The sequence below is a fragment of the Trichechus manatus genome, unplaced genomic scaffold (assembly GCF_000243295.1).
Source record: "Trichechus manatus latirostris isolate Lorelei unplaced genomic scaffold, TriManLat1.0 scaffold00216, whole genome shotgun sequence".
NCBI classification, from domain to species: Eukaryota; Metazoa; Chordata; class Mammalia; order Sirenia; family Trichechidae; genus Trichechus; species Trichechus manatus.
Genome location: NW_004444152.1, coordinates 2,455,343 through 2,482,187, shown reverse-complemented (window position 1 = coordinate 2,482,187; position 26,845 = coordinate 2,455,343). Strand labels below are relative to the sequence as shown.

The 26,845-nt window shown below is 40.6% G+C and overlaps 1 protein-coding gene and 1 pseudogene across 3 annotated transcripts; one reads left to right on the top strand and one right to left on the bottom strand.

Moving 5' to 3' along the window:
- Positions 1-644: 644 nt before the first annotated feature.
- Positions 645-26,845, bottom strand: LOC111822834 (zinc finger protein 234-like). 3 transcript variants are annotated; one of them, XM_023742719.1, is made up of 4 exons: positions 26,711-26,845; positions 16,581-16,658; positions 13,227-13,353; positions 645-6,065 (listed from the first exon to the last, which is right to left on the bottom strand). In XM_023742719.1, exons 2-4 carry the CDS (start codon positions 16,593-16,595, stop codon positions 3,922-3,924), a joined length of 2,286 nt encoding a protein of 761 aa, XP_023598487.1. In that variant the 5' UTR covers positions 16,596-16,658; positions 26,711-26,845; the 3' UTR covers positions 645-3,921. The 3 variants fall into 3 exon arrangements, with proteins under 3 accessions (XP_023598487.1, XP_023598489.1, XP_023598488.1); XM_023742721.1 differs by having other exon boundaries at positions 13,227-13,526; positions 26,711-26,838; XM_023742720.1 differs by lacking the exon at positions 26,711-26,845 and adding an exon at positions 24,226-25,022.
- On the top strand, positions 22,018-23,756 carry LOC111822837 (60S ribosomal protein L13 pseudogene; annotated as a pseudogene).

The following is a 26,845-nucleotide window of genomic DNA, read 5'->3' as shown; positions in this document are numbered from 1 at the left end:
GAGGAGCAGGGGTCTCAATGTAGGCAACTGTGAACAATGAACTCCACCACCCAACACCTACATGTCCCACTGTGGTGGGGAAGGCTTGGTGGGCTAGGGAAGCCCGCCACACTGCACACGTCCTGAGATGCGCTGAGGGGCCCAAACCACAGTGAGCAATGAGCAGGAGGGAACAGTGGCTACACTGAGAAAAATTTTATATAAATTAGTCTATTTAAAAAGTACACTAAACAGACCAGAAGAACTAGACGGTGCCTGGCTACCACCAATGACCACCCTGACAGGGAACACAACAGAGTCCTGGATGGAGCAGGAGAAAGGTGGGGTGCAGAACTCAAATTCTAGTAAGAAGACCAGAGTTAATGGTCTGAGACTGGAGGAACCCCAGAAAGCACGGCCCCTGGACTCTCTATCAGCCCAGAACCAAAATGATTTCCGAGGACAACTCTTCAGACAGGGATTGGACTGGACTGTGGGACATAAAGTGATACTCGTGAGGAGTGCGCCTCTTAGCTCAAGTAGATACAAGAGACTAAATGGGCAGCTTCTATCCGGATGTGAGACAGGAAGGCAAAGAGGGTTAGGAGCTGGTGAATGGACAGGGGAAATCAGGGGTGGAAAGGAGGAGTGTGCCGTCACAGTATGGGGAGAGCGATTAGAGTCACATAACAATATATGTATAAATTTCTGTATGGGAAAAAATTTTTTTAAAGTACACTAAACAGGATGGATTGTTTATTTTAATTAGTACAGCAAGGCTTTAAGAAGGAGTATAACATTTAAAATGTGAATACTATTAGACTACATCGAGATTTCTAGAACTCTTACATAGAAACTGATGGAGTTTTCAAACTGCTAATAATCCAGAATTACATGGAATCAAAATCAACTACATAGGACTAACTAAAAAAATTGCTATAAAGTTTACATGAGAATATCACTGATATATAATGTTCCATTTTCTAAATCTAAGAAATCATTTTTTATTTCCCTTTCTTTTTTTAATATAAGAATCAGCTATTTCAGAAATTACTACCAGAAGACCCATTATTTCTCGTATGTTACTTATGCTGACTCTAACCTTGTTCAACGTCACTTATGAAGATATTACCAATCCTTAATCTAATGCTTTATAGGATAATTTTCACTAGTTAAAGAAGTATTTGATAAATAGAAATCAAAATCCAAAAATCTGTTTAACATCACCCCAGGAGAATACATGCATTAAAAAACATCAGTTAAAGGACTCATTAGAACCTCAATGGAAAGGGCCATAACTAGCTCTCCTCACCAATCCATGTGCTGCCCAACTAGGAATTAAACCTTGGATCTCTTTGTAACACCTAAAAAGGCTGAAACACCTCTTGGGACTAGTCAGCCTTTCAGAGAACTAAAAATCACTTTAAAATGCCCTAGTTGCCAAAAGTAGATGACATTTGAGGTAGACAGCTGATCCCAACATCAAAGAACAAGACTACCACCCTCATTTATCTTACTGAATTTCGTAAACTCTACTTTGTAAGTGCAGCTATTCTTATGTTATGAACTTTATACTTATGGTTTTCTTGCTTAGTTTTATTCAATATGAAGGTCCATTTAAGTTTTACACTTCTATTTAGAGAAATTTCTTCTGACACATAAAGGAATGCGTTTGTTAAATTAGCCCAATCAGTAGCTAGTGCCAGTAATTTAACTGAATGTTGGATCTGTCATCCTCATCCACAACCTGGGCATGAAAACTCAGATCCATTAACACTCTGTACTGAATTCTAGTCTTGTACCCAATGCCATCATTAACTTCAATGTTTTCTTTAAATAAGCCATGAATGTTACACTGCAAAATCCCCATAGGTTATTAGCCCAACTTCAGATTCGATGTTTTAATCTAACATATATTATAAAACAAAAAGCACACTGCTCCGAGTTAAGGTTACCCTATCTTTTTAGTTCTTTCAAAGGGATTTTGACTTTTTGGAGGAATGACTTTCCAACCCAATATGCAGACTCTCCTACATACAGGGATATCTTTGAGATACTGCAGGTTCAGTTCCAGACCACGGCAATAAAGTGAATATCATAATAAAGTGAGTCACCGGAATCTTTTGGTTTCCCAGTGCACATAAAAGTTATGTTTACGCTATACTGCAGTCTATTAAGTGTGCAAGAGCATTATCTCTAAAAAAAAAAGAAGTATATACTTCAATGAAAAAACACTTTATTGCTAAAAAATACTAACCAACATCGTGAACTTCGTTGAGTCATAATCTTTGCTGGTGGAGGGTCTTGCCTCAATGTTTGTGGCTGCAAACTGATCAGGGTTGTGGTCACTGAAGGTTAGGGTGACTTTGGCAATTTCTTAAAATAAGACAACAATGAAGTTTGCCACATTGATTGACTCTTCCTTTCACAAAAGATTTCTCTGTAGTATGTAATGCTATTTGATACCATTTTACCCAAATGAGAATTTCTTTCAAAATTGGAAGCAATCCTCTAAAACCTTGCTGCTGCTTTACCAACTAAGTTTATGTAATATTCTAAATCCTTTGTTGTCATTTCAACAATGTTAACAGCATCTTCACCAGAAGTAGATTCCATCTCAAGAAACCACTTTCTTTGCTAATTGATATGAAGCAGATCCTCATCCATTAAATTTGATCATGAGACTGCAGCAATTCAGTCACATCATCAGGGTTCACTTCTAATTCTAGTTCTCTTGCTATTAGCAGCCCATCTGCAGTTGCTTCCTCCGTTGAGGTCTCGAACCCATCAAAGTCATCCATGAGGGCTGGTATCAACTTCTCCCGACCTCCTCTTAATGCTGATATTTTGACCTCCTCCCATGAATCACGAAGGTTTTTAACAGCATCTAGAATGGTAAATCCTTTCCAAAAAGTTTTCAATTTACTTTCCTCAGATTCATCACAGGAATCTATGAAAGCTATAGCCCTATGAGATGTTTGTTCCCTTGAATATTCACTTTTACAGGTATCCTTTCTGGATAAAATTTTCAAATACTGTACATTGTCTCTTTTTGATTCATTTAACAAATAAGCATTAAGCATACTTACAAACTCCGCAGCAGTTTCTACAAACATGGAGCATACATTCTAGTGGATATTAATTAGGGTATGCACATTATACTCTTCTTACCACCACATCAAACTCTTATTCTTCTCAAAGCCTATCTGTTGAGTGATATCTCATAAATTTCTTAGTTCTGACTGAAGCCGCGATTGCACCACTCATGAAGGTTCTTTGATGTGTGCTTTGCTGAAAGTCAGACTTTATTTAAACAAATGTTTTCTCTTCTATGACCTAAGGATTACAGAAATTCAGGCTGTACATAAGTTTTTTAAAATATTCATTTTGTAGAATTCATTCCTGTGAGGATTCTTTGTTGTTCTTGCCACTTTTATCGCATTTAGAAAATTGATCACCAGCATGGATTTTGTTATTTAAAGAATCTGATCTCCAAATGAAACTCTTACCACAAATCTCACACTACTAAGATTTCTCCCCAGTGTGAATTCTCTGGTGAGTTTTAGTTTTGAAGATCGACTGAACACTTTACCACATACATCACATTTGTACAGTGTTGTTACAGTGTGTACACGTTCATAATGTTGAAGACTTGAGGACTGACTGAAGTACTTCCCATACTTTTCACATTTGAGAGGTTTTTCTCAACTGTGGACTCTTTGATGGGACAAAACTTGTGAAGCATTTCTGAAGGCCTTCCCATACACCGCCCATTTATAGGGTTTCTCTCCTGTGTGGACTTTATAATGAACTAGGAGATTTAGTCTACTACTGAAGCCCTTCCCACACTCTTTGCATATGAAAAGTTTTTCTCTACTGTGGACACTGTGATGGTTCAAAAGATGCGCAGCCTGCCTGAAGCACTTCCCATACTCCTCACAATTAATAGCGTTTCTCTCCTTCGTGGATTCTACGATGACGTTCAAGATTTGATTTACTACTTAAGTACTTCCCACATTCTTCACATTTGAATGGTTTTTCTCCACTGTGGACACTCTGATGGGCTAGACGTTGTGAAGGGTACCTAAAATGCTTCCCGCACTCCTTACAATTATAGGGTTTCTCTCCTGTGTGGATTCTACGATGTAGTTGAAGATGTTCTCTATGACTGAGACACTTCCCACACTCTTCACATTTGAATGGTTTTTCTCTACTGTGGACACTGTGATGCTTCAAAAGATGCACAACCTGCCTGAAGCACTTCCCACACTCCTCACAATTATATGGTTTCTCTCCTGTGTGGATTCTACGATGATGTTGAACATGTGATCGACTTCTGAAGTACTTCCCACACTCTTCACATTTGAATGGTTTTTCTCCACTGTGGACTCTATGATGGGACAGAAATAGTGAAAAGGTCCTGAAAGCCTTTCCACACTCCTCACAATTATAGGGTTTCTCTCCTGTGTGGATTCTATAATGAATGTGAAAATCTGCTCTACGACTGAAGCCCTTCCCACACTCTTCACATTTGTATGGTTTCTCCCCAGTGTGAATTCTCTGGTGAGACTGTAGTTGTGAAGATTGACTAAAGACTTTACTACATACATCACATTTGTACGGTTTCTCTCCAGTGTGGATACGCTCATGGTAATGAAGACTCGAGGACTGACTGAAGTACTTTCCGCACTCCCCACACTTATATGGTTTCTCTCCTGTGTGGACCCTCAGATGTATGTTAAGATTACCGTTCCACTTGAAACCCCTCCCACACTCTTCGCATTTGTATGGCTTTTCTTCACTATGGACTCTTCGATGGGCTTTAAGGTGCGACTTCTGACGGAAGCTCTTCTCACACTCTTCACATTTGAAGGGTTTTTCTCCACTGTGGACTCTCTGATGGGGCAAAAATTGTGAAACATGTCTGAAGGCCTTCCCACACACCTCACATTTATAGGGTTTCTCTCCTGTGTGCATTCTACAATGAACTTGGAGATTTAATCTAGTACTGAAGCCTTTTCCACACTCTTCACATTTGAACCGTTTTTCTCTACTGTAGACCCTCTGATGGGTCAAAAGATACGTAGCCTGCCTGACACGTTTCCCGTATTCCTCACAATTATAGGGTTTCTCTCCTGTGTGGATTCTATGATGAAGTTGAAGATTTGATCTATGACTGAGGTACTTTCCACACTCTTCAGATCTGAATGGCTCTTCTCCATTGTGGACCCTCTGATGGGCCAGAAGTTGTGAAGTGGTGCTAAAACCCTTCCCACACTCCTCACAATTATAGGGTTTCTCTCTTGTGTGGATTCTATAATGAATCTGAAAACCTGCTCTACGACTGAAGCCCTTCCCACACTCTTCACATTTGTAAGGTTTTTCTCCCTTGTGGACCACGCAATGAGTATTAAGTGCTGCTCTACACTGAAAGTTCTGACCACATGTATCACATTTGAATGACCGTTTGCCAACGTGGATTCTCTCATGTTCCTGAAAATGTGAAGGATACATAAAATCCCTCCCATATTCCTCACAATTATAAAGTTTCACTCCTGTGTGGCCTTTGCAATGAACTTTAAGTGTTGCTCTATGCTTGAAACGCTTCCCACATTCCTCATATTTGTGTAGTTTCTCTACAGTGTGGACATTCAGATGACTTTGGAGATGCGAGCTCTGATTAACTTCCTTACCACATACATCACTCTTATAGCGGTTCTTTCCCATATGAACTCTCTGATGATTACGAAGACGTGAGATATAACGGAAGCTTTTTCCACACTCACTACATGTGAGAGACTTCTCTTCTGAGTGTAATTGCTGATGAAGATCAAAGCTGGGAACATCACTGAAGGTTTCTGTACACTCATTATACTGGAAAGTTTTCTCTCCTGTGTGAATAACAGACAGTCCTCCTGCAACAGGAGAGGGTGAATCACCTTGTTTGTAGAACTGAGACCTATTGCTCACAGATTCTTGACACCTGGTTAAGTCACTTGCAATTTGTTGCCAGATATGCAAACTGGAAAGCTCCTCATGTGGTTCTGCTTGTGGAGCCAACTCCACCTGCCTTGGGTTCTTGCCCCCTGTAAGGACAGAGTATTCAGAGATAAATAGACAGGTGAAAGATTTGTTGACAGCTTTTAAGACTATGCACTTAGACAGGAGATGAGACATTACGGAACCCAGAGAAGGTTCAGTTGATCTTTTCCACTGCATATCATGTTCTATTGTTTACGTGCCATCAAATCAAGAGTGGATGCGCTGGCCTTCAAACCACTAAGCATTAAAAACACCCATTAGACAACACCAGGCCAACTATGTGAGCTACAATTTAGCAATAAAAGCCTTAACTGAAAAATTGGGAACGTTATACGAATTGTTAACCTGTTGCTACTTGTATTAAATTTCAGTTAGTGTAAAATCCTGGATAGTAAATAATGTAGTTAGAAAAATCATGCTGACAATAAAAAGGAATCAACAAGGTATATGTTTCATTGTGTATATTTTCACTACATTAAAATTTAAAGAAATGAATACATAAGAACTTTAAGGAAAAAGCAGTAATACAATCAAAAGTTTGCATACATTCAGATGATTTTCTCAGTAAAGTTTTCATTTAATGGAGGAGCCCTGGTGACAGAGTTGTTAACCACTCAGTTTGTAACTGAAAAGGTGGTGGTTTGAATTCACCAGCTGCTCTGCAGGAGGAAGATATGGCAGCCTGCTTCCATAAAGACTGACAGCCTTGGAAATCCTACAGAGCAGTTCTACTGTTACACAGGGTCGCTATGAGTCAGAATCAACTTGATGGCTATGGGTTTTTGAAAGAAAGTCTGACAGAGAAGAATGTCACTTTTCTCCCTGTAGGAATAGCCGATTAAAAGCTGCCTCCTTCATTGTTGTAGACAGTCAGTTTGTGTAGAACTCTATCCTGATTTATTTTATTGGAAAATTACTCCAATGCCTAAAGATCTGAGAGGCCCTCAAATGGAATGACTTGCAAATTTGGGAAAAAAGCACACAATCCCTTACTGACTAAAATGCAGCATATAGGCAGAGACGGCTCCTTTAGCTCCTGCTGAAAAGATTTCTTCATAAGGATAAAGGAGGAAAAACGTGGAAGTGATGACATACACTGTTTGGAAACTTCACAGTAATTTAGACCTTCATAATCTCCAGGGAAAAAAGATGAACCAGTGCAAGCTAACCATCAACAACAGAGACAAAGCTGGGGAGGAAAAAAGAACAAGTCACAGTAAAATGAAATTTTCTGAAAGCCAGACCTATAGAGTTACACTGGGCCTGGAACTCTACTGAGATAAGATACTTCCATGGATGGTTTCGTACTTCAATGAGGTCTGTGCTCAACTCTCAGTCCATCAATGAGTTCAAGGTAAAATAATAAACCCTGTCCATGGCAACTTTACCTCTGGCAACTTCCACCCCCCTTGACTCTATATTCTACACAATACTTATTACCATACGATATACTATCTAGGTCATTTTTGCTTATTCTGTCTTTCTGACTACAATGCAATATCAATAAGGACAAGCATTTACACTATTTCCGGCTTTATAACCACTATCTAAAAAAACAGTGCATGCCACATAGTGAGTGCTCCACAAGTGCATGGTGAATGAATAAATCCCTGTTTGATGTTTTTGTGAACATTTAAGTCAACTATAGAAACATAAAAGTGTTTCCAAGCAAGCTCTGTAAAACAGGAAAGAGGAAGGAAACAGAAGTTTTTTAGGAAACTGAAGGCTGCTGCAGAGACAGGGTCCACCAAGAGTGATGCTGCTGAGGTGAAAATCAAAGACAGCAAAAATCACTTCAGTGAAAAGGAAGTGCGAGGGCCTATGCGCAGGTTGCTTTTGAGACTTTGGGCTGTTTGAAAAAAGTATTGAAAATCTGTGGATGGAGACAAACCAACCACTCACAACAGGTTTTCAAATTGAAGGCTGTTGCCCATTAGTGAGTTGTGAAATAAATTTAAAAGCTTGTACTAAGCATTAAAAAAATAAAGAACAGAAAATATCAGAGCATAATCCCAAATAAAATATAATAATAGTAACATCATTATTATATCATCATTACAGGAAATGCTTTGTGATTTCACATATAAATCTACACAAATATGAAATGTTTGCACTAAAAGACACCTTTCTGACTAGGGCTTATGCTCAAAAACGTTGAACAGAAGTCAGTAAGTCCTTAACTAAGCAAAACATTCAAATGGAATGTTGAAATGGTCAGAACTATAGGCAACCCTCAGCTGTGTGACTCATGTTCCTCTTGTCTAAATCGACCCCCTCCGGCACAAGAAACGGGAAACCCAGGGGTAATGATGTGGATGTGGACTGTGCAAGAATGAATGGGCCACAGCTGTCAAATCTTTCAAGGGAAATTAAGCTTGCCTGGTTATTCTCTAACACCTCAAGAAAGAGATTTTTTTTTTTTTTTTTGAAAGAGATTTTTTTTGTTGTTACTTTTGAAGGGCCCGTCTCAGAAGTAGACATCAGAATTTTCATACAAAAACGTAGTATTTTGTTCCACAAATGAATATGCTCCCCTATGGAAGTCTCTAAGAAAGCCACAGGGAAAGCTTCTTACTCAGCACAGTCACAACCACAATGCTTAAGTGCTTTCCTAGGATGTGTGTCAAGTGCAAACACACACACAAACACACACCCACTCCCCACAATGGCATCTAAGAAGGCAGAACTTAGCCAGGCGTTCATCAGCAGACAAATTGTTCTGCCACAGCCTCATTCACTTTGGTTTGTGCATCACCTGTTAGCTATCTCCATGAATCAGGAAGACAGAGAGAGGTCCCTCTGTACATTAACTTAATGCCTCAAATCAGCAAATATGTACAGATATCTGTCACATATGAGGACAATTCTAGGCCCTGAGGAGTCAGAAATAACCCAAATGGAAAAAAATCTTTCACTCTTGGAGGTAACATTAGAGTAGGCGTGACAGGTATTAAGCAGATTAACAAAAACAGATGTGACAAAATAGGCCAAGGTAAGGAGAGTAAAGAGTGGATGGTATTCTAAATAGTGTGTGTGGTGCAGCAAATTACTTACCATGGTCTTTCTAGCCATAGTCTTCTATCTCCTACCAAAAGACTGGATGGATCTATGTAAATGAGGTCTTGTGGCCCATCAAGGGGTTTGGAAAGCTTGCTAATAATGTAAATAAGGTTCAAGGCACAATTGTGAACGTGGGACCATGCAAATAAGGTGTATGGAACCCTAACTAGGGGATTGGTCAGTTTTGTCATCCTGCTAGGCTTAAAATGAGCCATTCCAAAGGAGGGAAGGGAGACCTCACCATCACCAAAAAAGAAGAGCCAGGAATGGAGCACATCCTTTGGTGCCAGGATCCCTGTACTGAAGAAGCATCTAGAACCGGAGACTGCACAAGAGAGCTGTAACACCAAAGATGGCAAAAAGTGGCAGCAGAGAAACAGCAGACGCAGAATCAGGAGACCAGCAAGAGACCACCAAGAGATGCTGCGGTGGGCTTCCAGGCCCACAGAGCAAGAAAGCTGAGTGCCTGCAGGCAGATGGCTTACTGGTGGAGTAGGGTGCCTCTGGGCACCAGGTGGAGTTTTGCCAACCCACAGAGCTAGAACTGACAGCCTTTGGGCTGAGGCTTACTGAGGGGTTGGCGTGCTTCGGGGCACTCATCAGCTGAGCTAAAAGAGCTATGAAACACCTGCCCAAGCAGGGAAGACGCCAGAGGGGCCAGACAGCTAAGAAAAGGATGTCTTGGTCCAAGAATTGTATGCTGAGTATTCCGCAACCTGAATTGTAATCTGTCACTTTCCTAATAAATCCCATAACCATGAGTATTGTCTATGAGTTCTATGTCATCACTAAAATGAATTACCAAACTCAGCAGAGAAATAGAATATTTGGTGAGAGGGATGGTTGGTGTCAGAATTGTAAAAAGTTTGGAGGATGGAGCCAGGTCTGACCTCTGCCTCATAGAAATCAGCCTAAGCCTACTGATCTTGATTCTCCTTCCTCCTTGTGGAATTAGAGGATATCAGATGTCCCTGCCACGCCATTTTTACAGTGTGGAAAGACAAGTCTTCTCTCCTGATATTAAAACAGAGCAGACATCTGAATGAAGTAAGGAAGGGGGTCAGAAAGATTTCAGGTGAAAGAGTATTCCAGGCAGAGAGACAGTGAGTAAGGAGTCTGAGGCTGGGCGCACACCCATGGCAGATACATATCTGGTGATAGATATTTCTATATACACGACTGTAGGTGTTCTTCATGTATTAATATAGACAATACAGCACACAAGGGGCACAGTCAGGGAAACCTCTTAGACATAATCAAATACCTCACAGGATGAAGTTCCTGGGCTCAAAGACAAAGGACCACAGACTTGAGGGACACCTGCATCAGTTGGCACAACACAGTTCATAAACACAATGTTCTGCACCCTACTATGGTAAGTAGCGTCTGAGGCCTTAAAAGCTTGTGAGCGGACATCTAAGATACCACTATTAGTCTGTTCCCGTCTGAAAAAAAGGAGAGTGAAGAAAACCAAAGACTCAAGGGAGCAAACAGTCCAAAGGACTAATGGACTACATGAACCACAGCCTACACGACCTAGAGACCAGAACTACATGGTGCCCAGCTACCACTGCCAACCTCTCTGACTGGGATCACATTAGAGGGTCCTGGACAGAAAGGGAGGAAGACACAGAACAAATAATCAAATTTAAAAAAAAGATCAGAGTTACTGTTCTGACAGAGACTAGAAGAACCCTCGAGACTATGGCCCTAAGACACCCTTCTAACCTGAAACTGAAGCCAAGCCCGGAGACCACCTTCCATCTAAACAATACACAAGCCCATAAAATAAACAATAATACCCGAGAGTAACATGCTTCTTAGAATAATCAATTATAGAAGATCAAAAGGGCAATATTTGCCCCAAAGCAAAGATGACAAGGCAGAAAGGGGTAAAATCAGGACAAAAGGAAACAGGGAAGCCAGGGTGGAAATGGGGAAAACGCAGACACACTGTGGGCAATGAAGCCAAGGCTTTACATATAAACTATCAAATAAGCCTTTACTATAAACTCCACATGTAAACTATTGAATGGGAATCTACTTTGCTCTGTAAACTTTCACCTAATACACAATGAAAAAAAGAAATAAAATAAACCAGAGCAGACATGTGAATGAACTAAGAAAAGGGGTCAGGAAGATTTTAGGTGAAGAACTCCAGACACAGACAGAGCAAGTAAAGGGGTCTGAACCAAAAGCAACAATACGAAGAACAACGGTCCCACAAAGATTTCCAAAACTGAGAATATGTTAGGTTACATGGCAAATGGAAATTAAGGTGGCAGATGGAATTTAAGTTGCTAATCAGCTAACCTTAAAATAGGAAGATTATCTTACAATATCTGGTGGGCTCACTGTATTCAAATGGGTCCTTAAAAGTGGAAGAGCGAGGCAAGAGAGTCAGAGGAAAATGCGACCACAGAATAGTCAGAGTGATGCAATGTTGCTGGCTTTGCAATTGAAGGGCTAGGGCCACAAGGCAAAGAACTTGGCAGCTTCTAGGAGCTTAAAAAGGCAAGGAAATGGATTTTCCCAACATTCTCAAGAAAAGGCGGCAGCCCAGCTGACATCTTGATTTTACGCCACCAAGTTTGCATCAATAAGAGGCTAATATACCATCTATGGTATATCTGAGAAACAAGGAGGACAAATGGCAGGTACACACTGAGCAAGAGAAAAAGATAAGACAGCGAATTCAGAGAGCAAGTAGTGCCTGAAGATTACAATAAAAAAAGGACTCTAGGAGCCACTCTAAGAAACTTAAGACCACCAAGTGTTTTGAGTAGAAGAATGACTTAATTTGACTTACATTTCCCATAGATCACTTCAATGGCTACAAGGCAAACAGAATTTAGGAGAAAAAGGGTGTGTGATATAATGAATTACTTAATATGGCCTTTCTAGCCATGGTCTTGTGACTCCCTTCCCAATTGACTGGGTATGACTGTGTGATAGGGTAATTGTGGCCCACCAAAGGGATTGGTCAGTTTTTCCATCCTGCTGGGTTTGAAATGAGCTATGCTAGAGGCAGGAGAGAGAAGATACTATTACCAACAAGGAAAAACAGCCAGGAACTAGCATGTCCTTTGGACCTGAGAAGCCTGTGCTGGGAAGCTCCTAGAACCAAGAGACAGAGAAAGAGAGCTTGAGATGCAGCAGCAGAGACCCAGCAGTAGACAGCCAGCAGCAGGAAAGACTGCGTAATGGGTTTCCTGGCCCACAGAGCAAGAAAGCTGAGTGTCTTTGGGCAGAGGCCTAGGGCAAAACAATCATGCCTGTGAGTATAGCTGGAAAGAGGCTGTCCTGATGGAAGAACTGTATCTTTGAGTGTTCCTGAGCCTGAACTGTAACCTGTTACTTCCCTAATAATCACCATATTTATGAGTATGGTCTGTGAGGCCACTGCAATGAATTATTGAACCCAGCAGAGAAGTAGAGAGTGCCATGGGAGGGATGGTTGGTGTCAGAATTGGTAACGATGGCAGAGAGAAGAGGGATGTCTGACCCCCAACTCACAGGAATCAGCCTTGGGAATGTTGATCTTGATTCTCCCTCCCCCTTCTGAAATTAGAGGTGGTCAGACAGTGTTCAGATAGTGCCTCCACACACTTTTTACAGGGTCCAAGTGGCGCAATCTGGTTTCAGCTGGAAGTGCCATATATTATGTTTAAAGGTTGGAGACCTGTGTACACTAAAAGTCACCTTTTTGAAATCAACACACTACTCTGACAATTTACTGGACATTTGCGTTCCTATTGCATTCTCACGAAGTAATCAAAAGGAGTGTTTTTCCAACATTTTTTCTAAAATAAGGTATTTGAAGAAATGCCATTTATTAAAAGACCCAGACACACACGTGTAAATATGTATTACTAAAACATAGGTTGACCTACTTCTAAACCAATGTCTGCTTCCATTAAGTCTCCTCCTAATGGCTCTCACACCACACATGCAATTGGCCAGAGTTTGTGCTACAATGTGCTCCTTCCTTCCTAATGAATGCTGATATTTTCTACTGCGTTTTATTTCATAAAAAATTGTTGGTAGGAAAGTCAGTTCCCCTAACTCAGGTGACCGTTCCAGGACTATTCAAAATCTTGCAGATATGAAAAGATAAAGACCCTCCAGAGAGAGGCTGTCCTCACCCACTGATACCAGGTTCCTGAAGGTCTCAACCATCACATCTTGGTACAGCTTCTTCTGGGCAGGGTCTAGCAGCCCCAGCTCCTCCTCAGTGAAGACCACAGCCACGTCCTTGAATGTCACTGATTCCTACAACATCAAGCACAAGTATACCCAGTCTAAGAACTACTGTCCACTTGAAAAGGTTGGCAGAATGAGGGGAAGTTGTTCCAGATTTGAGGGAACAAGAGTCATCGTGTAGATTTCACCGTCCTTCTCCTTCTGTCTTGCCAGTGTCATACACTGATTTTCCTTAGCTTCACCTACAGTGGGGGCAATGAATGAGAGACCTTGTATTTTCACTTGGTATCCTCACAGCAAACCCTTAAAACTCAAAATGTTGCATGCTGAGACACACATGGTTTACTTTTTGATGCATACTGCCAACTGCATCAGAAAAGATGATCAACTTATTTATAATACAATTTGATACCACCCATCATTCTCCTACCACACACTGACGCTGGTAGCACTTTAATGTTTGAGAAATGAATATGGTTTTGGTATCCTGTATTGGACAGGTAGGTAGTACGTCCTCTTAACTCTCAAGGCACACACCACATCCACGAATTCCAATATTCAATGCACTGAGTTATAGGTACCATGCCTGAGTGCATATTCCAATAATCTGTCCCTTCCTAGCCAGGTGACCTTGGACAAGTGACCCTACATATCTTAGTTTCCCCGTTATATGATGGTTCAATGGTTTGTACAAGTTTCTTTCAAGGGGAGAGAAGGAAACACATACACATATATGTACACACACAAACACACACAATGTGACTTATAACAGTATGTGGCCCAGAATAAACGCTTAATAAAGAATAGCTGTTACTATTAGAATTATTAGTATCATAATTGTTATCTATTTCAACCCATTTTGTGGATGCATAGTATTCAAGTTGTGAAATTCAGGTGTGAAACCAAGGATTTGGTTGGCCTTTGTCCCTGGTTCCTAGGAGGTGGCCTCTAAACCCTAGGAACTTCCTCAGTTATTGGAGTGTATTGTTATTCCTGATGCCATCCCCCCCAGGGACCACACCTGGTAGTTTATGCTAACAAGATGACTCAGGATAGGGGCTGACCACATCAGAAAGACCATCATGTGATCAGATATTTGGAGCTTTGACTCACATGACACCAGTGCAACTCAGTCAATCATGCCTATGTAATGAAATCCCAACAACATTATGGACACCAAACACAAGTGACAGTCCCTAGTTGACAATATTCTTTGTATTGGTACACACTGACATGTCAGGTGTGTGAACCGTCCTTGAGAACAAGGGAACCTTCCTGACTGGGACAATTCCTAACTTTACCCTATGTCTTTCTGCCTTTGACTGAGTTTGATTTAGAACTTCTTGCTATAATAGAACCATTATAGTTTGTACAGAGCACAGGTGTCGCAGTAGGTAAGAGCTACGGCTGCTAACCAAAAGGTCGGCAGCTCAAATCCACCAGCCGCTCCTTGGAAACTATATGAGGCAATTCTACTCTGTCCTATAGGGTCGCTATGAGTCGGAATTGACTCGACGGCAACAGGTTTGGGTGTTTTTTTGGTAAGTATAGTATTTCTTGAGTTCTGTGAGGTATTCTGTGATGTGGCGCTTCCTTAAAAAGCTAATAATAGAAATACCACATCATCCAGCAATCCTACTCCTAGGAATATGTCCTAGAGAAATAACAGCCATCACACGAACAGACGTGTGCACATCTACGTTCAGTGCAGAATTATTCACAAAAGCAAGAAGATGGAAACAACCTAAGTGCCCATCAAAATATGAACAGATAAATTATGGTACATGTACACAATGGAATACTACATGACAATAAAAATGATGGATCTGTGAAACATCTGACAACACAGATGAATCTAGAGGGCATTATGCTGAGTGAAATAAGTCAATCACAAAAGGACAAATATAGTATGAGACCACTACTATAAAAACTCAAGAAAAGGTTTATACACCGAAAAAATAATCTTTGATGCTTACTAGGGAGGGCAGGAGCAGGGAGAGGAAATTACTAACTAGACAGTAGACAAGTGTTAACTTTGGTGAAGGGAAAGACAGTACACAATACTGAGGAAGCCAGCACAACTTGACCAAGGCAAGGTCATGGAAACTCCATGTAGACATATCCAAATTCTCTGAGAGACCAAACTACTGGGCTGAGGGCTGGTCTCGGGAAACAACTAGCTCAACTGGCATAACATAGTTTATAAAGAATATGTTCTACATTCTACTTTGGTGAGTAGCGTCTGGGGTCTTAAAAATTTCTGAGCAGCCATCTAAGATATTCCACTGGTCTCACCCTGTCTGGACCAAGAGAGAATGAAGACAATCAAAGACACAAGGGAAAAATTAGTCCAAAGGACTAATGGACCACAAGTACCACAGCCTCCACCAGACTGAGTCCAGCACAACTAAATGGTACCCAGCTACTACCAACATCTGCTCTGGCACATATCACAATAGAGGGTCCTGGAGAGAGTTGGAGAAAAATGCAGAAGAAAATTCTAACTCACTAAAAAAAAAAAAAAAGACCACACTTAGACAGGCCCTTACAACAAAACAAGACTAAATGGGCACACCAGCCCAGGGGCAAGGAGGAGAAGGCAGGAGGGAACAGGAAAGCTGGTAATGATGAACCCCAGTTGTAGAAGGGGAAAGTGTTGACATGGCGTGGGGTTGGCAATCAATATCACAAAACAATATGTGTATTAATTGTTTAATGAGAAACTAATTTGCTCTGTAAACCTCCACCTAAAGTACACTAAAAGAAAAATAAAAAAAAAAAGAAAAGGAGAGGTTTGAAAGAAAACAGTCTGTAAGTCCCTTCCAGCATTTGGATATAAACAAGGAAAAATAAATAAATATACATGGGACAATTCAATTGGAAAATGATGTAACTAACCTAAAAAAAAAAAAAAATTGTTTCAAAAAGTAAATGAAAAATAGACAAGATAAATTAGATATAATGAATACAAATAATTTATTAAAGTACATGTAGAAAAGAACATGAGAAAATAAAAACACCTAATTAGTGAGTAAGGCAGTACTAAAGTGTGAGAACTGCTCATTCCTGTTCCTTCTTTTATTCTCATTTTTGAGGGAAAAAAAAAAGATAAAATAATAGAAAAACTAAAAACAAACAGAAGGCAAGCCAAAAACATATAAAGCAAGTACCTGGCAAACAAAAGGCACACAAATGTCTATTGTTCTCTTTGAGGTTTTACAAGAATGAGAAAACCATGTGTGTCCAATCTGTGCAGTGAAAAGAATTTTAACAGTGAAAAGGTAAGCCCCACTCACCATGAACCTGCTCATTTTTCTTCCTACTTCTGGTGATGTACAGAGTCCTGAGATACGCAGAGTCCTGGGAACGCCGAACTAGGGAAGGAGATGGAAGACATGAAAAGGCGGCCAAGGAGGTCACTCACCTTCATGGACTCTTATTGTGAATTAGCCAAGAGGCCCCTACGTCTGGGTGACTGCAGCTGCACGCAGCCTGATGTGCAAACCATGATGTAGACACCAGACACCCTTGATCCCTTTCAGTCCAGGTTCAGTGAACACTCTGCACAGCTACACACAGTGGGCCCCTCACCAGTTGCCTTGTGGGCCCCAAGGTAGAAACTGTGATTCTGGTAGGACAGCATTTGAAACAATGTAATATACTGAGTAAGAGTCAGCTCTGGGGTCAATACATACACGTGGGTTAAAATCCTGCTACCGCTTCTCCATATTCTCCATAGCTGTGCCATCTTGGGCAAATTAATAACAACCCCTTGCCTCAGTTCTGTCATTTGTAAAACAAGAAGTAAAAGAGTCCCCACCAACAGGACTGTTGCAAGGTGGGAAGCTCTTAGAAGTCTATCACGGTTCTTATTTCTTTGCAGGTACAGAAAATCACACGATATTCTGTAGTAGCCAATTATCCTTACAGTTTTAATTTCTAGTAAAGGAACATGGTCAGATGTGTGGACTTCTGATGTGATTGCTGCTGGGTAAAGGTCCCATGTGTCCTCTGCAAAGTCCATTAAAACAGCTTGTCTGTGTTCTGTAATATTGTTTTTAATAACAATATATAAACTGGCATAGGCAATTATTTTCTAAAAGGTGTGAAAACTGGTGACTTTACAGCGTTAAGCAGAAAGGTCCTAAAAAGAACCTTTAATCTACATAAAAGAGGTGCAACACTAATGCTGGCAAATCTTATAGTATCCCTGAAAGTTTTCTACTAAGGTTATGCATTTCTTTGATAAAACTAATGGAACATGAAATAATAAAATAGATCAACATGTGTAGAGAAAAAAAAAATTAGTTTTTATTAAAAAACACAAGATTCTGGAAAAAAATAGTTTGATGAAGCCACTTTGGAAAAGTTTGGCAGTTTCTCAAAAAGTAAAATACAAAACTACCACTCAACCTAGCAATTCCCTGCCTAGGTATCTATCCAGGAGACTGAAAACATATGTCCACTTAAAGACTTGTCCATTTAAAGACTTGCATGTGTATGTTGATGGTGGCATTAATCACAAAAGCCCAAAACTGAAAACCAGAGTGGGTTCTGAGTCACAATGATGTAAAATTTATATTTCAATGAATTATAATTAGGGGAGAAGATGCTGGTCTTTACAGTAGAATGCCTAATAATAAATGTATCTCCTCAAAATTTATAATCTACAAAAGATAAACTAGTAACTTTTCAGTAGAGAATTCTGACAGACATCACCTTAAGCCAAGTGAACAATGCTGAGACCACCAATATTGGGAAAACCCCACATCACTGGCCTCTTGACATGACACCTCATCCCTTTTGTGATATTGCTGCCAATAAGGCATCATCTCAACTGAAACATGAAAAACACCAGATAATCGCCAAAGGAAGGCCTTTCTCTAAAATACTTATCCATACTTTTCCAAAACAAGAACAAAAATGACAAAGAAAAACTGAAGAATCATTCTAGATGAAAGGAGAGTACAAAAACATGACAACTAAAGGTAATGTATAAATTACACCCTGAACTGGGAGGATAACCTTTATGAAAGACTTATTTTGGGATAAGAGAATAAATTTAAATGTGGACTGTGGATTAGGTAACAGTATGTTATCTAATATGTCACCTACTATTATCTAAGCGATAACACTATTAACTATTTTTATCTATCATAACATTTAAAAACATCTAGTATGTTATGGTACGATAAATTGGTGGTTTAACAGTTGAACACTTGCTTCCATGCAGGAAACCCGGGTTTGATTTCCAGGAAATGCACCTCATACGTAGCTACCACCCTATGATGCTGAACAGGTTTCAGTGGACCTTCCAGACTAAGAATGACTAAATGGAAAGGCCTGGTGATCTGCTTCTGAAAATTGCCAATGAAAACCTGTAGATCACTACAGAACACTGTCAGATCCAGAACAAATCAAGGGAATGGCACAGGACCAGGCAGTGTGTCATTTCGATGTGCAGGGGTCACTATGAATTGGGACCAACTCTAAGGCAGTTACCAAGACTAGATTATGCTAAAACCCTATAACCAGCCCCATTAACTGCCTCTTACAAAGGGATCCCACCATTCCCTGCTATGTGTGGGCTTCCTTGCTGCCGTAAGATAAAACAACCTATCTTGGATTCCAGGAATATACCTGATGCTACTTGGCTGATGGTCATCAAGAAAGCAAAGAAGTTTAAACAACTGGTGAATCTGGGTATAGAGTATATGAGAGGTCCTTATACTCTTTTTTGCAACTTTCCCAAAGGTTTAAAATTATATAAAATCAGAACATTAAAGTAATCAGGAAGTCCAACACCGAATCCTGATAAAAACTCTCAATTAAATAGGCATAGAATGGAATTTCCCCAATATAATAAAAGGCATCTATATAAAACCAACAGCCAACATCATTCTTAATGGAGAGAGACTGAAAACATTCCTCTTGAGAATAGGAAAAAGACAAGGATGCCCTTTATCACCACTCCTATTTAATATTGGGCTGAAAGTCCTAGCTAGAGCAATAAGGCAAGAAAAAGAAACAAAGGTCATTCATTCAAGTTGGTAACAAAGAAGGAAAACCGTCCCTATTTGCGGATGATATGACAGAACACATAGAAAATCCAAAAGACTCCACAACAAAACTACTGGAACTAATAGAAAGATTCAGCAGAGTGGCAGGATACAAAATAAACATACAAAAAATAGTTGGATTCTGACACACCAATAAAGAGAACTACGAAAAGGAAATCAGGAAAACAATACCATTTATAATAGCCTCTAAAAAAATAAAATACTTAGGAATAAATCTAACCAGGGATGTAAAAGACCTTTACAAAGAAAACTACAAAACACTACTGCAAGAACGAAAACAGAACTACATAAATGGAAAAACACACGTGTTCATGGATAGGTAGACTCAACATTGTGAAAATGTCAATTCTACCCAAAGCAATCTACAAATATAATGCGATCCTGATCCATGTATCAACTGCATTCTTTAAAGAAATGGAAAAACTAAACATTAACTTTATATGGAACAAGAAGCGGCCCCAGATAACTAAAGCACTATTGAAGAAGAATAAAGTAGGAGGACAAGCACTACCTGACCTCGGAATCTACTATACAGCTACAGTAGTCAAAAAAGCCTGGTACTCGTACAACAGATACATTGACCAATGGAACAGAACTGAGGACCCAGATGTAAATCCATCCACCTATAGTCACCTGATCTTTGACAAGGGCCCAAAGTCCATCAAATGGGGAAAAAACAGTCTTTTTAATAAATGGTGCTGGCAAAAAATGGATGTCCATCTGCAAAAAAATGATACAGGACCCATGCCTCACACTATACACAAAAACTAATTCAAAATGGATCAAAGACCTAAATATAAAACGAAAAATTATAAAGATCACCGAAGGAAAAACAGGGTCAACGCTTAAGGCCCTAACACATGGCATTAGGATATAAACCACAAGTAACAACACACAAACTCCAGAAGATAAGCCAGATAACTGGAATCTTCTAAAAATTAAACACTTATGCTCATCAAAAGACATCGCCAGAAGAGTAAAAAGAGAACCTACAGACTAGGAAAATTTTTTTGGCTATAACAAATCCAACAAAGGTCTAATCTCTAAAATCTACAGGAAAATCCAACACACCTCTACAACAAAAAGACAAATACCAATAAAAAAATAGGGAAAGGATATGAACAGACACTTCACCAAAAAAGACATTCAAGCAGCTAACCACACATGAGGAAATGCTTGTGATCACTAGCCATTAGAGAAATGCAAATCAAAACCACAATGAGATACCATCTCACCCCAACAGTACTGGCACGAATCAAAAAAAACAGAAAATAACAAATGTTGGAGAGGCTGCGGGGAGACTGGAACTCTTAAGCACTGCTGGTGGGAATGCAAAAAGGTACAGCCATTTTGGAAAACGATATGGCGCTTTCTTAAAAAGCTAGAAACAGAAATACCATATGATCCAACAATCCCACTCCTAGGAATATATCCTAGAGAAATAAGAGCTGTCACAGGAATAGACAGATGCACACCTATGTTCGTTGCAGCATTGTTCACAATAGCAAAAAGATGGAAACAACCTAAGTGCCCATCAACAGATGAATGGATAAACAAACTATAGTACATACACACAATGGAATACTACACAAAGATAAAGAACAATGATGAATCTACAAAGTATCTCACAACATGGATGAATCTGCAGGGCATTATGCTGAGTGAAATAAGTCAATCACAAAAGGACAAATATTGCATGAGACCACTACTATAAAAACTCATGAAGAAGTTTATACGCACAAAGAAACAATGTCTGAAGGTTGCGAGGGAGGGGAGAGGTGGGGAGGGAAAAACACTAAATAGACAATAGATGAGTGGTAACTTCGGTAAAGGCTAAGACAGTACACAATACTGGGGAAGCCAGCACATGTTGTCCAAGGCAAGGTCAGAGAAGCTCCATAGACACATCCAAACTCCCTTAGGGACTGAATTACTAGGCTAAGGGCTGTGGGGACCTTGGTCTTGGGGAACATCTAGCTCAACTGGCATAACATAGTTTATAACGAATATGTTCTACATTCTACTTTGATGAGTAGCTGTGGGGTCTTAAAAAGCTTGTCAGCAGTCATCTAAGATAATCCACTGGTCTCACCCCGTCTGGACCAAGGGAGAATGAAGAAAACCAAAAACACACAGGAAAGATTAGTCCAGAGGACTAATGGACCACAAGAACCACCATCTCCAACAGACTGACTCCAGCATAACTAGATGGTGCCCCACTACCATAACCGACTGCTATGATAGGAATCACAACAGAGGGTCCTGGACAGAGCTGGAGAAAAATGATGTAGAACAAAATTCTACCTGGCAAAAAAAAAAAAAACAGACCAGACTTATTTGTCTGACAGAGACTAGAGAAACCCTGAGAGTATGGACACCAGACACCCTTTTAGGTCAGTAATGAAGTCACTCCTGAGGTTCACCCTTCAGCCAAAGATCAGACACGTCCATAATACAAAACGATACTAAATGGGCACATCAGCCCAGGGGCAAGGACGAGAAGGCAGCAGAGGACAGGAAAGCTGGTAAAAGGGAACACAAAGTCAAGAAGGCGCGAATGTTGTCATGTCATGGGGTTGGCAACCAATGTCACAAAACAATATGCGCACTAATTGTTTAATGAGAAGCTAGTTTGCTCTGTAAACCTTCATCTAAAGTACCATTAAAAAAAAAGCTATTAAAAATAAACGGGTTAAAAAAATCAAGAAGTACTCTTAGTAATTCCAATAGTAATGATAATATGGACAATGATGATAATATATAGTAGTTTATTAATGCAGTTTTTCTTGGGGGTGTTAGGAAATTTCCACAGTTATGAAAAATAAGAGGATAAAAAAAAGACTGCAGCCCAGAAAATCCTATGGAACGGTTCTCCTCTGTAACACATGGGGTCCCCTAAGTCACAAATCAACAACAACAATAAAAAATCAACAGGCGCTCACAGGAAACACAGAGTAAGGCCACTGTGGTGCCCTTCTTCTACCTATGCAGCATAACCACAAGTGCCTAAGAAATAATCAGAACAGTGGATGGACCAGCCTGGCAAAAAGCCAGAATTAGCCTGTGGTAGATGGTCTGGAAGGACCCCTGCCTCAAAACGCCCACATTCTCAGTATGTTTGATACCACCCTTCAATACTGCCTCAATTCTGACCACTACATAGTCAAACCTTGATGGGCATCAGTTACCTCATTAAAAAACTGGGACATTATTGCTATGTCCTAGGCATAGTCTCTCGGCAACAGGCCCTCAGGCTGCAGAAGACTCAGAACTTCCCTGGATAATTGTTTATACTTTAAAGTCTATATAAGGTGATACGTCTTAAAAAAAAAGGAAAAAAGCATAAGGGGAAAAACGTGATAGAAAGTATATCAATTTTGTTTAACGTTTATATATAAAAGAATACACAAATATCCACACACAACCACTATAAAGGAATGCATCTCAAGCTTTACAGTTGTTATCTTTATATTCTGGAGTCATAGGTAACTAAAAAAAAATTTTTCTCTGTTTATTTCTATATTTTCTGAATTGTCCACAATCAAATGGCTCAAAAAGAATACAAAACAGCTTTTTCATCAGTCCACTCCACTTTAGGGAGGATCTCAGAAGTCGTGGCGCCTAGCCAAAATGGCATGATCCTGAAGCACCACTTCCAGAAGGATGGCCAGTGGCACATGGCCACACGGTTCAACCAGCCAGCGCGGAAGATTCGCAGACTAAAGGCCGGATAAGCAAAAGCCCCCCTAGTACCGCCCTGCTCCCTGCATCCTGACCTACCCATCCATAATGCAGTGCCACACAGCAGAGTATCACACCAAAGTCAGAGCTGCCTGGGGCTTCAGCTTGGAATAGCTGAAGGAGGCCGGCATCCACAAGAAGGCAGCCTGGACCATCAGGATCTCTTTGGATTCGTGTAGGCTGAACAAGTCCACGGAGTACCTGCAGGCCAAAGCACCGCAGCTGAAAGAGTATCTCCCTAAGCTTATTCTCTTCCCCCGGAAGCCATCAGTCCCCCCAAGTAGGGAGACGGCTCTACTGAGGAACTCAAATTGCCCGCTCCTGACCGGGCCAGAGATGCCCACACAGAATGTCTACAAAAAGGAGATGTTCCGGGTCATCACGCAAGAAGATAAGGATCTCACAATGTTTGGCAGTCTCCAAATGGCCCATGCCAAGGCTCAGCTCTTTGGGATCCACCCAAAAAGGGTCAAGGAGGCCGCAGAGTAGGACGTGAAGAAGAAAAAGCAAACCTGTCAGGGACCTTTAAATAAACAGCAAGAAAGCCTCTCTAAAAAAAAAAAATAATAATACAAAACATTCTTTAGAATCAAATGAAATAGTTGAGAAGGATTCTTAAAAGTTTATAGGAAAGTTCAAGCCCATCTGTCTTGCTTTAGAGCAGGAGTGGCAATATTAATCTCTGACAAAATAGACTTTAAAGTAAAATCCACCACAAAGCATAAGGAAGGACACTATATAATGATTAAAGGGTCAATACACCAGGAGGACATAACGATAATAAATATTTACGCACCCAATGACAGGGCTTCAAAATACATAAAACAAACCGTAACAGCATTGAGGAAAGAGAGACAGCTCCACAATAATAGTAGGAAACTTCAACACACCATTTTCGGTGAAGGACAGAACATCCAGAAAGCAGCTCAACAAAGACACGGGAAGATCTAAATGCTACAATCAACCAAACTGATCTGTTGGACATATACCGAACACTGCACCCAAAAGCAGCCAAGTATACTTTCTTTTCCAACGCACACGGAACATTCTCCAGAAAAGACCACATATTAGGCCATAAAGCAAGCCTTAACAGAATCCACAGCATCGAAATATTACAAACCGTTAGTCTTGCTTTGAAGGTACCATCAATTTGATTCCAGCCAGTTCTCTGATGCTCATGGACAATATATCCCAGCGATAATGAACTCAGGCTCTGGTCTCAGCCTGCTGAGGTTCCAACCGTACTGCCTCCTACTAGTTGGGTGACTGTGGGTAAATGACATCTTTAAAATAGAAAAAAGCAGTGCCACTTCACAGAGCCATGGTGTGGAATCACGTAGTGTTAAAAATAATCAAAACTCAGAGAAACTGAAACATAAGGTTTATTCTGAGCAGTTATTCTATACGCACAGGGAGACCATTTTGATTCCAGAAAAAGCAAACGGCTCCAAGTAAGTCAGTTACAATGAGGCTTATAAAGAGAAGAGGAGAGAAAAGACTAGAACACCGACCACTGACCAATCTCAACATAACTGACTGAACCCTGGCCTCCCCTTTTACAGAGAGCAAAGGGTATCAGGTCACCAGGTGGTCTCAGGCCTTCCACCCACCTCAAGCCATGCCTTTTGAAATTCAAACTTATTAAGCCTGGCTTGGGAACAGGAAAGAGAAGAACAACTTTGGGTAAAAGAAAAGCCACTGGTGGAATGGAATTTGGTCAGGAATATCTTTATAGTGAATGTTTGGTTTGGTGGATAAAAAAACTTAAAATCAAAGAAGGATGTCTGTTATTAATATTTTTCTTTGACAGCACTAATTTATATAAAACCCTTAGACTAGAACTTAGCAACTAAATCTTAACCCATGCTAGAGCGCATTTCACACACTCTACAACACACGTGAAAATCTCTGTGGAAGAACGCCAAGTCCTCCTCACCTGGGGCTCTCCTACCAGTAGCCAAGCAGCCACTGCCTCCACCTCCGTGCAGTCCTGTTGGAGGAGTGGGGGCTGGTGAAAGAAAGGAGGCTGTGAATTACAATGACTGCATCACTGTCCCCTACACACCACAGTTCGTTCTCCTCACTCTGAACAGCTGGAAGCAACCCCCTCCTTCCTAAGGGAATAGGTCAGAGGGAATCCAGGAAGATCCCACTTCCTGCCCACCTCAGAGACAAGGGAGTCACTGCAGTTGAAGCTCTGACTGCATCCTTAATTCAAAGTGTTTAAAAAAAAAATAAAGAACAAAGAAATGAAAACATACACGGTTCATTCCAGCAGTTAATCAGTATGCACACAGGAAGACTCCTCTGTTTAGGAAAAACAGGAGGATCGAAAGTGGGTCAGGTCACAATCAAGTTCTTTTTTAAAACTGGTCAAGATATACACATAAAAACATTCGACAATACAGCAACCAAAACACTTACAATTCACTGTCATTGATTATGAAAACCGGAAACCCTGTAGGGTCACTAAGAGTCGGAAGTGACTCAGTAACAATGAGTTTGGTTTGGGTTTTATCACTGATTACAGTTTTTACAATGAGGTTTTTAAGGAGAAGAGGAGGAAATACAATAGAAAATATCTTTGGCTTATCTTAACCCAATTGTTTGAACCATGCCCCCTTTCTGAGAACAGATGGTATCAAGTTACTAAGCGGTCTCTGGCCTGGCCAGCCCCCCATTAATTTGCACAATTCCTCAAGCATAGCCTGGAAGTTTTAAAATAATAAAGCACCTCAATTGCTCAGGAAATTTCAAAGGCCTAGAATTGTCCTCTCAGGAAACAAGGGCAAAGGTTAATTTACTTTTTGGTGAACTTAAATTCTTTGCATAAACTTTAAACGAGGTTTTGGCTAACCTATGTATGTCTTATTACAGACAAGCTTGCGAAGGAAGACTTAAATCACTGTGTTCATCTGGGCTTAAGTTTCCTAATTATTAACAGGGACCCTAGAGGAGGGCTTCTCAGGAAATTAAATACTAGTACTAACAACCATAAGGTCGCCTTGAGTCGGAAGCAACTCTTCCTCGGCAACGGGTTTTTTATGGGTAACAACGATATCGACACTCATCACGGGGCAGGAATTGTTTTAAGACTTTTATTTATACTATCTCTTTTAACTCTCAAACAATTCTGTTACGAAAGTATTTGTTTGCCTTCGAGTCAATTCCGATTCATAGCATCCCTACAGGCCAGAGTACAATTGCCCATACGGTTTTCTAGGCTGTAATCTTGAAGACAGCAGATAGATCATCAGGTCTTTTCTCCCGAGGAGCGGCTGGTGGGTTTGAACGGCCTGGCTTTCGGTTAGCAGCCGAGCGTTTAAGATTGCGCCTCCACGCCTCTTCAGAAAACTAATATCCCTTTTTACAAAAGCGCACCTGAGACACAGAGAGATGAAGTAACACGCCCAATGCTGTACCGAGAGGTACTGGCAGGGCGTGCGTAAACGGAGGAAAGCGGACTGGGGAGCTGAGAGCCCGGGAGACCCTCAAGTAAGGCGAAGGACGACCCGAGCCCGTCCCCAACCCGGGGACGCGCGAATCGCCCCAAATGGAAAAGTCTCCGCGTGAGAATCGCAAACCACCGCCCAAGCTTTTCAAACCTCCGTTTTGGCCGTGACTTCTTTTCACTAAATCGATGTGCTGGTCGTTGCGGGTCTCAAAAGCAGGTCCAGAGAGTTTGGAATGGTCTCGAGACACAGAACGAAATACCCATCACGGAAAAAAACATGGCAGGA

What these genes read in the sequence shown, in the direction of transcription:
- LOC111822834 (XM_023742719.1), bottom strand. An exon ending in CAGGAACCTGGTATCAGTGG is followed by an intron (nt 6,066 to 13,226) that starts GTGAGGACAGCC and finishes CTGTCCTTACAG; the next exon opens with GGGGCAAGAACCCAAGGCAG.